Source organism: Loxodonta africana, chromosome 2 (genome assembly GCF_030014295.1).
Source record: "Loxodonta africana isolate mLoxAfr1 chromosome 2, mLoxAfr1.hap2, whole genome shotgun sequence".
Lineage (NCBI taxonomy): Eukaryota > Metazoa > Chordata > Mammalia > Proboscidea > Elephantidae > Loxodonta > Loxodonta africana.
The window spans coordinates 229665944-229679799 of record NC_087343.1 but is presented as its reverse complement, the minus strand read 5'-3'; the positions used below and the strand labels follow the sequence as shown (position 1 = coordinate 229679799).

Genomic DNA, 13856 nt, shown 5'->3' with positions numbered 1-13856 from the left:
TTCTGGCACGTGTGGGTTTCTTTTGTTGCTCTCTTTCTATTTGTTCAAGTTGTAGCGATAATTCTTTGATTTTGGCCCTTTCTTCTTTTTGGATGTGTGCATTTATTGATATAAATTGGCGTCTCACCACTGCTTTTGCTGTGTCCCAAAAATTCTGATAGGAAGTGTTTTCATTCTCATTGGATTCTCTGAATTTCTTTATTCCATCCTTTATGTCTTCTGTAATCCAGTCTCTTTTGAGCAGGGTATTGTTCGGTTTCCAAGTGTTTGATTTCTTTTCCCTGCTTTTCCTGTTATTGATTTCCACTTTTATGGCTTTACGGTCAGAGAAGGTGCTTTATAATATTTCAGTGTTTTGGATTCAGCTAAGGCTTGCTTTATGACCTAATATGTGGTCTATTCTACAGAATGTTCCATCTGCACTAGAAAAGAAAGTATACTTGGTTGCTGTTCGGTGGAGTGTTCAGTATACGTCTACGAGGTCAAGTTGGTTGATTGTGGCATTTAGATCTTTCGTGTCTTTATTGGGCTTCTTTCTGGATGTCCTGTCCTTCACCGAAAGTGGTGTGTTGAAGCCTCCTACTATTATTGTGGAGCTGTCTATCTCACTTTTCAATGCTGATAGAGTTTGTTTTATGTATCTTGCAGGCCTGTCGCTGGGTGCATAAATACTAATATGGCTATATCTTCTTGGTATATTGTCCCTTCAATCATTATATAGTGTCCTTCCTTATCCTTTCTGATGGATTTAACTTTAAAGTCTATTTTGTCAGAAATTAATATTGCCGCTCCTGCTCTTTTTTGATTGTTGTTTGCTTGATATATTTTTTTTCCATCCTTTGAGTTTTAGTTTGTGTCTCTAAGTCTAAGGAGTGTCTCTGGTAGGGAGCATATAGACGGATCTTGTTTTTTAATCCATTCTGCCACTCTCTGTCTCTTTATTGGTGCATTTAGTCCATTTACATTCGGGGTAATTATGGATAGGTATGAATTTAGTGCTATCATTTTGATGTCTTTTTTTGTATGTTGTTGACAGTTTCTTTTTTCCACTTAATTTTATGTGCTGAGTAGGTTTTCTTTATATATTGTCCTTTCCTCATATTTGTTGTTGTTGATTTTGTTTCTGCTGAGTCTGTATTTTTTCCTTATATTTTATTTTGATGAGTAGAATAGTTTGTCTCCTTTGTGGTTACCTTGTTATTTAACCCTATTTTTCTAAATTTAAAACTAACTTTTATTTCTTTGTATCGCCGTATCTTCCTCTCCATATGAAAGGTGTATGATTACATTTCTTATTCCCTTTTTATTGTTTTAATGTTGTCTTCTTTTATATAATAACATCACTGTTACACTGTTTTGGAATTTTTTTTTTTTTTAATAATCCTGCTTTGTTTTTTTTGGATTTCCCTGTCTGGGTTGACTTCTGGTTGCTCTGCCCAGTATTCTAGTCTTGGGTTGATACTTGATATTATTGATATTCTAACCAAAGAACTCCCTTTAGTATTTCTTGTAGTTTTGGTTTGGTTTTTACGAATTCCGTAAGCTTGTGTTTATCTGGAAATGTCTTAATTTCACCTTCATATTTAAGAGACAGTTTTGCTGGATATATGATTCTTGGCAGGCAATTTTTTTCCTTCAATTTTTCAAATATGTCATCCCATTGCCTTCTTGCCTGCATGGGTTCTGCCGAGTAGTCCGAGGTTATTCTTACTGGCTCTCCTTTGTAGGTGACTTTTCGTTTATCCCTCGCTGCTCTTATAATTCTCTCTTTATCTTTGGTTTTGGCAAGTTTGATTACAATATGTCTTGGTGACTTTCTTTTCAGATCTACCTTATGTTGGAGTTCAATGAGCATCTTGGATAGGTATGTTCTCATCTTTCACAATATCAGGGAAGTTTTCTGCCAACAAATCTTCAACAATTTTCTCTGTATTTTATGTTATCCCTCCCTGTTCTGGTACTCTAGTCGCTCGTAGCTTATTTCTCTTGATAGAGTCCTGCATGATTCTTAAGTTTTCTTCATTTTTTAAAAATTCTTTTATCCGATTTTTCTTCAGATGTATTAGTGCCAAGTGATTTATCTTCAAGTTCAGAAATTCTAGCTTCTACTTGCTCAATTCTGCTCCTCTGACTTTCTATTGAGTTATCTATTTCTGTAATTTTATTTTTAATCTTCTGAATTTCTGATTGCTGTCTGTCTATGGATTTTTCCAGCTTATTAAACTTTTTATTGTGTTCCTGAGTAATCTTTCTAGTTTCTTCAGTTGCTTTATCTGTGTGTTCCTTGGCTTGTTCTGCGTATTGCCTCATTTCCTTCCTGATGTCTTGAAGGGTTCTGTATATTAAACTTTTGTATTCTGCACCTGGTAATTCCAGGAATGCATTTTCATCTAGAAGATCCCTGGATTCTGTGTTTTGGGAGCCTGTTGAGGTAATCGTGGCCTCTTTCGTTATGTGACTTGATATTGACTGTTGCCTCTGAGTCATCTAGAAGTTATTGTATTAGTTTATGCTTGCTTACTGTGTCGTAGCTGCTTGCTTTGTTTTGTTTTGGTATACCCCTATGGGTTGCTTGAGTGAGCTAGCTTGATTATTTTAGCCTTTGGAGCTCTGGTGTCCTGTCCCTAGCTGGCTAGAGCTGTTTTCAGGTATATCAGTCTAGGAGTCCATTCAGTTTTCTTGTATGAATTCAGCTCAGGTTTCCAGGTAGCTGATCATCAAGTGTGTGGTACAGGCTCTGTCCTACAGTCTTGGGAGGGGCAGGGGTGATTGGCGTATATACCCGTATCTGATTGCAGCAGGGGGTCATGCTCTGAACAAGGCAGGGGGCTGAGAACTGACCCCCAAGTGTCTCTGAGGAAAACACTTCTCTGTTCCCTAGAGCGTGCTTGTAGGTGTGTTCTGCAGAGGGACCATGGGCACCCAGAGTTTTTGGTTGTAAGGACTGGGAGGTACCAGTTATCTTTAGACCCCTGTTGTGAGTGGCTGGGTGACCTGAGTGGAGCTACCAGTCCTTAGGTCCCTGATGTGGGTAGGTGAGGATCTTGTTTAAGAGGCAAAGCAATGTCAAATGTCAAACACCCACCTCTCCACTGCACAGCTGAAACAACTGTAGTTTGCTGACAAGGGCCCATTCTCCTGAAATAGTTGTACACAGGTCCACATAGAAGGGAAAGTCGCTCAAGGTCCACGGACGGTTTATGTCCAGACAGGAGCCACTTCTGTCCTGAGCTCCCCTGGTTAATGGAGCTAGCAAATTATCTTTTCCCCCCAGTTGCAAATGTTTTCCTTCCCCAAGGCCAGGAGGATGGCTCTAGGTGCTCACCAGGGTCTATCTCAGGGCCAGGGATTCAGCTGCTGAAGCTGGCTTGGGGGAGGGGGTGCGGTAAAATATACGCAAGTACTTAGCTTTTGCCGGAAGCACTGTTCTCCTCAGGTTCCGGAGGTGTGAGTAGGCCGTGTGGCTGGTGCTTCTCCCTGAGGAAGCTGCGGCGAACACTAGTACCAGCCCGCTGCCGCTGCTGCCTCTCCAGGAAACGTGCCTGAGGGCTCCCTGCGATTCAGGTCCAGTAACTCCTCTCCAGTTCTGAGCAGTCTCTTCCTCCCCCTGCCCCTCAGTTTGTTGTCTAAGCTTGTCTTTGATGCTCAGGACTCCCAGCTTTTCACAAATATACTCATTTCACTTGTTTTTTCGGGTCTTTGTTATAAAGAGGGCTCGCTGAAAGAGTCTGTCTGTTCTGCCATCTTGGCTCCGCCTCTGTGTCTTGCCCTTTTTATTAAAATAAAAAAAATTTGATGAAAATATACGCATCAAAGCATATACCCAATTCAACAATGTTTACTCGTATAGTTTAGTGATGATGGTTACATACTTCACATTGTATCATCTTTCTCCCTGTCTCTGCCCACATTGCTTCACCACTGTTAACTTAGACTCTCTGCACCTTGAAGTTCTCACCTGTGTTTTAAAGTTGCTATTGTCCATTTGATGTCTTAGAGATAAGTCTTTAAAAGAGTGAGTTGCTCAAGGTAAAGACTATTAAATGAGCTAAATTATTGTTTAGTTTAAAGATGACTTCATGGGATAATTTTCAATTCAAAGCTTAAAAGTTGTTTCTAGGCAATAGACTTGAGGGTTCCTGCAGTTTTAATGTATCCAGTAAGTCTGGTTTCTAATAAGAATTTTAAGTTCTGCTCCATATTTTTCCTCCTTTTGATCAAGATTCATCTATTGGGTCCTTGATCAAAACGTTCAGTAATGGTAGCCGGGCACCATCCATTTCTTCTGGTTTCACGGCAAAGGAGATAGTAGTTCATGGATGCGATCAGTCCCACTGTCCATTTCCTTTTCGGATTCCTACGTCTCCTTCCTCTGTTGCTCCAGGTGAATGGAGACCAGTTGTTGTATCTTGGGTGGCCACTGGCAAGCATTTAAGACCCCCAGGCTCTATTCACTGAACTAGGAGGTAGAGCAAAGACTCTAAAAACAATGGCCAATTGACTGGACAGGCCTGTGAAGCCAAAACCCTAAATCTTATACCAAGAAAACTATGAGGTGTTTCTTTGTACCTATGTAGTATGAACAACTGCAGCCGTTATTTTGTCTTTTGGTGGCTGTTGTTTCTGTTGTAATATTATGTGTAAAAACACTCTGTTTGCCATTTTGCCACCCCCATTCCCCCAGCAGACAGCTTAGTGATATCAGTTTCAGTAGGCAAGTTGTACAGCCGTTATCCTTGGTTGGTGCAAATTTTCCCATCACCATAGACAAAATACGTCATATGATCTTTGAAGTATCTGTTGGCTCTCTAGCATTCACCCTCTTTTTCGTTCCTGACAATGGCAAATTTTTCCTTCTTTGCATCCTTTCTTTTTTCTCTGTGTCTGTCTCTCTCAGATCATTCTTGCTATTGTATCAATTTTTTTTTTAATTAACTTTTATTAAGCTTCAAGTGAACGTTTACAAATCCAATCAGTCTGTCACATATAAGTTTACATACATCTCACTCCCTACTCCCACTTGCTCTCCCCCTCTTGAGTCAGCCCTTTCAGTCTCTCCTTTCGTGACAATTTTGCCGGCTTCCCTCTCTCTCTATCCTCCCATCCCCCCTCCAGACAAGAGTTGCCAACACAATCTCAAGTGTCCACCTGATATAATTAGCTCACTCTTCATCAGCGTCTCTCTCCCACCCACTGACCAGTCTCTTTCATGTCTGATGAGTTGTCTTCGGGGATGGTTCCTGTCCTGGGTCAACAGAAGGTCTGGGAACCATGGCTGCCGGGATTCCTCTAGTCTCAGTCAGACTATTAAGTTTGGTCTTTTTATGAGAATTTGGGGTCTGCATCCCACTGATCTCCTGCTCCCTCAGGGGTTCTCTGCTGTGCTCCCTGTCAGGGCAGTCATCGATTGTGGCCGGGCACCAACTAGTTCTTCTGGTTATTGTGTCAATTTTATTAGTCTTTTCATAGAACCAATGTGTGGTTTTGTTGATTTTCTTCTCTTATTGTACTTTTTTCCTGTTTCGTTAATTTCTGCTGTTGTCTTTTATTATTTCTTTCCTTCTGCTTTCTTTTAATCTAATCTGTTGTTTTTCTAATTTCTTAAGGTAGCTACTTAAATAATTGGTTTTCAGCCTTTCTCTTGATCTGTTCGTGCATATAAAAGTAGGAATTTTTCTACTAAGCACAACCTTTGCTGCAGCGCTAGAGTTTTATGCTATATTTCCAGTATATCAGTTAAAAAATATTTTCTAATTTCCTGTTTGATATCTTCTTTGATTCATGGATTGTTTATAAATGTGTTGCTTCATTGCCAAATAGATTTTTGAGTTATCTTTTCACTTTTGAATTTTAGCTTAATTTTACAATGGTAAAAAAAAAGCACTGAATGATTTCGGATCTTTTATATTTGTTGAGGATGTCCTAGCCTATGGCCAACTTTTGGTAAAAGAAAAGATTTTATAGTCAGTTGTTGTTGGCTAGAATGTTCTCTATATGTCCATCAGATCTTTTGCAGTTATGTTTTTCGATCTTCTAAACAGTGATTTTTGTTTGCTTTTTTTTTTTTTTATACTATCTACTACGGAGAAGTATGGTAAAGTCTCCCTGGTTGTACATTTGTCAACTTATCCTTTCTGTCTACTTTTGATTTCTGTCAAATTCTGAAGGTGTGTCATTAAAGCCCTTCCAATTTAGAATGGCTCAGTGGTAGAATTCTCACCTTCCATGTGGGAAACCTGGGTTTGTCAATTTCTGTCTCATTTACCTCATGCACCGCCAGGCTTGCCTGTCGCTGTGATGCTGAGCAGGTTTCAGTGGAGCTTCTAGGCTAAGATGAACCAGCAAGAAAGGCCTGAAAATCTATTTCTGAACATCAGCCAATGAAAACTCTGTAGGTCACAACAGTCCAATCCACAACCGATCATGGGGATGGTGCAGACCAGGCCATCACGAGTCAGGGGCTGACTCGATGACAGCTAACAATAACAAACAAATTTAGAATTGTTTGGTGGATTGACTCTGTAATTATTATGAAACATCCCTCTCTGTGTGTAGTAATTCATCGGGTCTTAAGGCCTATACTTCTCTGTCTTCTTATATTTAAGGCTTATCATTTGTCACTGGGGGGGGGATCATTTGTAAATAGCATATACTTGTATTATAGTTACAGCTGTGTTTTAAAAAATTCAGCCTGCTGATATTTACTTGTAACTGAAAGAGTTAGCCCATTTACACTTAATAAAACTTGCTTATATAATCAGGTTTATATTGATTACCTTCGTGTTTATTATTTCATACACTTTTCTCTTTATTTCCTGCTTTCTTTTGGATTACTCCAGTGTTTTATTATTCTATTTTTCCTTCTGTTTGTTTGTTATGCTTTCTTTTACTATTCTTTTAGAAGTTGTCCCAGAGATTACAAAATGTATACTTATTATAGTTTCATGTAAATTTATAATTTTTATCATTTCCCCAGCAGTGCTATGACTTTTACTCCCTTTATGTTTTTTTAATTTTACATAATTTTAATTCCACAAGTATTTTGAATCCCACAAGACATTATTACTATTATTTTGTATAGTCAGTGTTTATCAATATTTACCCACATATTTACCATTGATCCTTTCTGATGCTCTTCATTCCTTCCTGCATCCTTTTCTTCTTTTTGGGTTTATTTTCCTTCTACTTGAAGAACCCTATCTGTTGTCAATATTTATTTTTGAAGGTTTGCCAGTGACATATTCTTCAGTTTTTGTTTGTATGAAAACTTTTTTATTTTGTCTTCAAGTGACGGTTACTTTGTCTGGGTATCAAATTCCATTTACCAGCTTCTTTCTTCCAATATTTGAAAGGACACACTCCATTGTCTTTGGCTTCCAGTATTCTCTCTGTTGAAACATTAAAAGTCAGACTTTAGTTGTTCCCTTGAAGGTCATGTAACCTTTTCCTCTGGCTGCTTTTAAGACATTGTTTTTGGTTTTTGGCAGTTTCACTCTGATGAGTCTAGGTGGGTTTTTTTTTTTTTTTTTGGTATTCATCCTGTTTGGGGTTGCAGGGAATTTTAAATTTGTGAGTTGATGTCTTGCATTGGTTTTGGGAAACTATTGCCCATTCTCTCTTCTGCCTCATTCTGTCTCTCTCCTCTTCCTGGACTCTAGTTACACTCCATTAGACCATTGGTTTACTAGGGCTGCTGTAACAAAGCACCACAAACTGGGTGGCTTAGAACAACAGAAATTTATTCTCTCACTGTTCTGGAGGCCATGAGTAAGAAATCAAGGTGTTGGCAGGGTAGCGCTCCTTCTGAAGGCCCTAGGGAAGAATCCTCACTTGCCTCTTCCTAGCTTCAGGTGGCTCTGGGCAAATCTTGGCTTTCTTTCATTTGTGGATGCGTCTTTCCAATCTCTGCCTCCATCTTCTCGTGGCCTTGCTTCGTTGTGTGTTCATATGGTGTTCGTATAAGGACACCAGTATTGAATTTAGAGCCCACCTTAATCCAGTATGACCTCATCTTAACCATTTGCATCTGCAAAGACTCTGTTTCCAAATAAGGTCACATGTTGAGATTCTGGTGGACATGAATTTTTGGAGAATTTTATTTAACTCAGTCACTGCTCTGATGTGTTCTAACATGCTGTCAAATCAATTTGTTAAAGTGTAGTTTAATTTCAGTTATTGTACTTTCAAGTTCTGAAATTTCCATTTGATTAATTTTTTTCTTAGAATCTAATTCTCTAGTGAAATTTATCATCTTTCATCTACTTTCTTCTTTCCTTCTGTTTTTAAAAAAATATTAAGCATGTTATACCCTGGCTTGATTACTAATTTCTGGATTACCTGATATTGTCTTTTTGTTTGTTTTTAATGATTAGTCCTGTCTTTGGCATGCCTGCACATGTTTGATTGACTGTCAGAAGTTGTATGTGAAAAGGTATTGAGTATGGATAATGTGATCATACTCCAGAGAGAGGATTCACTCTTTCCTTTGCTGAGCAGATAAAGGAGGTCTGAAAACCTTAACCCATTCTGGGACTGAGCTGACTTGAGGCTATCTTTCAGTTTTGATAAGTGTCTATCTCTGGTTCTTCCCTGATCTTGGTGGAATCCTCCAAGGGTTCCTGCTGAGAGCTTGGAGTGTGAATTGGGGTCCTCCTGTAGCCGTGGTCCTCCCATAGTCTCTTCAGAACTGCAGCCTGCTAAAACGTCCTTTCTGCTTTCAGAAGTTTTCTACCTGGCTTCTTAGCCCCCTGCCCCATGCAGCTGCAGAACTCAACAAACATCTTGAGGGGAAACTTGCAGAGTTTGGGACTCAATTCTCCATTCTCCCTTTCCAATGGGAGCTTGGGCCCTCAAGCCTCCAATTTTATAATATCAAGGAAGTGTTGATGAGGATGTAGAGCAACTGGAACTTTCATGCACTGCTGGTGGGACTGTAAGTTGGTACGACCATTTTGCAAAACTGTTTGGCAGTATCTGCTAAAGCCAAATGCAGGCCTACATATATGCCAACAGTTACATGTGGTCACCAAAGGCGTATCCAAGAATGCTCATCATAGCTTTGCTTTTAGTATCCCAAGTTAGCTACAACTCAAATAACCCTCAAGGAGAAAAGGAAAACTAAATCGTGGAACATATCAGTGGAAAACTACCCATGGAATCCTGTATGGTAGTAGAAAAGAGCAAACTATTGCTAAATGCATCAACAGGGATACATTTTTTAGACATTACATTGGTGGAAGAACCAGTCATAGAAGGATGCATATGTGTAATTATCTGTAAAATTAAAGAACAGGCTAACGTAATTTATGGTGAAAGAATCAGAATAATGGTGATCTTTGCAGGAGGTCAGTGGTGACTGGGGGGCCAGAAATGATCTATACTTGATATGTGTGGTGGTTGCATGGGGATATATACATGTAAAGTTCATCGAGCCGTACAGCTACAGTTAGTTTCACTGCATGTAAGTTATACTTTGATAAACAGGTGGAATAGTTTATGGAGCACATATCACATGCTTGGGTACACAACTGAATAACACCTCCCTGGCCACGCACTGCTGACAACGTGCAAAAGACGGCAGACTAGCAGTTGCGCTGGAACATCCTTAGCCACTGTCCTCCAGCCTTAGGAATTGCTCTTGATTGAGGACGTCCCCAAATTGTAACTCCATGGCAGGAGTCCTTGTGTTTGTGAACACAAGTCTAACAGCCCACGAGACACATGACATCACTGGTTCAAGGGGAAATTTATTGAACTCTGATGTTTTGGTGTCTGTCAAATAGGTTGGTACCAGGTTTGTGGCTCTGACCACATGTCCCTCCCTGTTCCCAGAGCCCGCAGTGGTGTTTGCCAAGGAGCAGCCAGCACAGAGCGAGGTGCAGGCTGAGGCGGGGGGCAGCGCCACGCTGAGCTGTGAGGTGGCTCAGGCCCAGACGGAAGTGGCGTGGTACAAGGATGGGAAGAAGCTGAGTTCAAGCTCAAGGCTGCGCATGGAGGCCACAGGCTGTGGGCGGCAGCTGGTGGTGCAGCAGGCAGGCAAGACGGACGCCGGGGAGTACAGCTGTGAGGCCGGCGGCCAGAAGGTCTCCTTCCGCCTGAACGTCACAGGTGGGTCTTCTAGGGGTGGTTGCAGCTTTGTTTGGAGATGATAATGTGACTGATTTATCACTTCGACAGATCTTGGTGCTGTTTTTGTTAGACTTTGTGTCATCACATCACCCATCTTCACACCTTGTTAGTTTTCTGCTGATGTTGTGGGGTTGCAGGAGGTTGGGAACAGTGTGTCAGGAAGGGAGGGGGCAGTTCATTTTCCCCTCAGGTGGTTTTTCCAGGCAGGAAAGCTGAGTCACACAGTCCCAGACTGTGTCCAGAACCCTTCTTGTCTTCCTTGGGTTCCAGGACTCTGGCTCTGCCCATTGTTAAGGATCTGAGATAGACCAGGAGTCTCTCACCTGGAATATGTGAATATTCTCCTGTTGGTTGGTCAGGCAGCTCCCACATGTCTTCATTCAGCACCACATGGGGCTTCTCACTAGCAAAAGGTGTTTGAATTTTATTGCGGCAGAGGAGGGGAGACTTCGGTCACCCAGTAATATTGACATTAGTTCAAGAATGAGTTTTGGATTATCATAGTTTTAGGTGTTCTGGGATACTTGTGTCTACTTTCACACAGATTTTTTTAAAAATGTACTTTAGATGAAGATGTATAAAACAAACTAGTTTCTCATTAAACAGTACACATATTGCTTTATAACATTGGTTAACAACCCCCCGATGTGTCAACACTCTCCCTTCTCAACCTTGGGTTCCCTATTACCAGCTTTCCTGTTCCCTCCTGCCTTCTAATCCTTGCCTCTGGGATGGTGTGCTCCTTTAGTTTTGTTTTATGGGCCTGTCCAATCTTTGCCTGAAGGGTGAACCTCAGGAGTGACTTCATTACTGAGCTGAAAGGGTGTCCAGGAACCATACTCTCAGGGTTTCTCCTGTCTCTGTCAGGCCAGCAAGTCTGGTCTTTCTTCTTGAGTTAGAATTTTGTTCTACATTTTTCTCCAGCTCTGTGTGGAACCCTCTATTGTGATCCCTGTCAGAGCAGTCTGTGGTGGTAGCTGGACACCATCTAGTTGTACTGGACTCAGTCTGGTGGAGGCTGTGATAGACGTGGTCCATTAGCCCTTTGGACTAATCTTTCTCTTGTATCTTTGGTTTTCTTCATTCTTCCTTGCTTCCGAGGGGGCGAGACCAGTGGAGTATCCGAGATGGCCACTCACAGGCTTTTAAGACCCCAGATGCTACTTACCAAAGTAGAATGTAGAACATTTTCTTTATAAACTATGTTATGCCAGTTTAGCTAGATGTTCCTTGAGACCATGGTCCCCACAGCCCTCAACCCAGCAACTAGGTCCCTCGGGGAGTTTGGATGTTTCTATGGAGCTTCCATGACCTTGCCTTGTACAAGTTGTGTTGGCTTCCCCAGTATTGTGTATGGTCTTACCCTTCACCAAAGTTACCACTTATCTGTTGTCTATTTAGTGTTTTTGTATCCCCACTCCTCCCTTCCCTCATAACCATCAAAGATTGTTTCTTTTTGTGTGTAAACCTTTTCATGAGTTTTTACAGTATTTTGCATAGATATTGAAGGTCTCTGTGCATCTTTATGTAGCAAACTCTAGATTCATGCTATTTGGCAATGTCTGTGCAAAGTAAATGAAGAAGGAAGGATTGATAGATATACTCCAGTGAGCTTTGGAATTCTCTTTTTAAAGCAAATTTTGTTTTTCCTTTGTCTTCAGTTAGAACATTCTGTGTGAAATTTCTCTTGGCATTTGACAGGTAAATTTTGGAATAAAAAGGAATAAATACACCTCATGCCACATCAGCACACCTTGTTAGTGAGGAGTTACTCTAGTAGCAGCCACTGACTGGTAATTAAATATTTCATAGCATTTTCTTAATCATCAGTGTGTGTCTGTCTTCTGGTCTGGTTCATAGAGAGGTCTTGGAGCTAAATTTCTTTTCCTTTTATGAAGAGAGTCTTAACTGCAAGTTAAAAAATCTGCTGCAGAAGATCTCTTTAAAGTTTGAAAATGCAAAGACACCACTTTGATGACTAAGGTGCTCCTGAGCCAAGTTATGGCCTTTTCAGTCACTTCTTATGCATGTGAAAGCTGGATTGTGACAAAGGAAGACCGAAGAAGAATTGATGTGTTCAAACCGTGGTACTGGCAAATAATATTGAATATGCTGTGATATCAACAGACTCATAAAATGTGAAGAGATTGAATCAATAATCAAAAGCCTCCAACAAAGAAAAGTCCTGGACCAGAGGATTTCTCTAGGGAATTCTACTGAACGTTTATGGAAGAAGTGACCCCAATCCTTCTTAAACTTTCCCAAAAATAATGGAAGAGAAGTGAACAGTTCCTAACTCATTCTGTGAAGCTAACATTACTCTGATATGAAATCCAAAGACACGACAAGAAAACTGCAGACCAATATCCCTTATGAATGTAGATGCAAAAATCCATAACAAATACTAGCAAACCGAATCTGAAAGCATATTAGAAGGATTATACACAGTGATGAAGTGGGATGGTTCAACATTAGAAAATCAATCACCTTAATAGACCATATTAATAGAATAAAGGAAAAGAACCACATGATCATCTCAATTGATGCACAGAAGGCATTTGATGAAATCTAACACCCTTTCATGATAAAAAAACTCAACAACCTAGGAATAGAAGGGAAATTCCTCAAAATGATAAAGGGCATTTATGAAAAATCCATAGCTAACATATTCAGTGGAGAATGACTGAAAGCTTTCCCCTTAAGATAAGAATGCCCACTCTCATCACTGCTTTTAATATTGTACTGGAAGTTCTCATAGAGAAATTAGGCAATAAAAAGAAATAAAAGGTATCCAAATTGGGAAGAAAGACGTAAAACTATCTCTTTTCACTGACGACGTGGTTCTATATACAGAAGACCCCAGTGAATCCACAAGAAAAATATAGAGCTATTAAATGAAGTCAACACACAAAAATCAGTGGAGTTTTTATACATCAGCAAGGAGCAAGAAGAAAAGAAAATTAAGAAAACAATTCCATTTACAATATCAGCTAAAAGAATAAATACGTAGGAATAAATTAACCAGAGAGGTGAAAGACTTGAACACTGAAAACTGTAAAACCCTACTGACAGAAATTAAAGAAGACTTAAAGAAACGGAAAGGTATACCATGCTCATGGATCAGAAGCTTGTTAAGATGTCAGTACTGCCTAAAACAATCTATAGATTCAACACAGTATCCATCAAAATTCCAATAGCCTTCTTTGCAGAAATGGAAAAGCCTGTCCTCAAATTTATATGGCACCATTAGGGACCCCAAATAGCCAAAGTAATCTCAAAAAAGAAGAAAGTAGGATGACTCACACTTCTTAATCTCAAAATATACTATAAAGTTACAGTAATCAAAACAGTCTGGTACTGGTATTATAAGAGATGTATAGACCAATGCCCCCACGTGTCTGTCAGTTTGTCATACTATGGGGGCTTGCGTGTTGCTGTGATGCTGGAAGCTGTGCCACCGGTATTCAGATACCAGCAGGGTCACCCATGGAGGACAGGTTTCAGCTGAGCTTCCAGACTAAGACAGACTAGGGAGAAGGACCCACAGTCTACTTCTGAAACGCATTAGCCAGTGAAAACCTTATGAATGGCAGCGGAACATTGTCTGATATAGTGCTGGAAGATGAGCCCACCAGGATAGAAGGCACTCAAAATATGACTAGAGAAGAGCTGCCTCCTCAAAGTAGAGTCGACCTTAATGACATGGATGGGGTAAAGCTTTCGGGACC

General features: G+C 40.3%; 1 protein-coding gene across 1 annotated transcript in view; it reads left to right on the top strand.

Annotated features, from left to right (window-relative positions):
• Positions 1-13856, top strand: part of OBSCN (obscurin, cytoskeletal calmodulin and titin-interacting RhoGEF) — a 224764-nt gene that overhangs the window by 67614 nt on the left and 143294 nt on the right. Inside the window, exon 15 of the mRNA XM_064279626.1 lies at positions 9832-10107. Coding sequence (XP_064135696.1) covers positions 9832-10107 — 276 coding nt within the window. The remainder of the gene's footprint in view (positions 1-9831; positions 10108-13856) is intronic.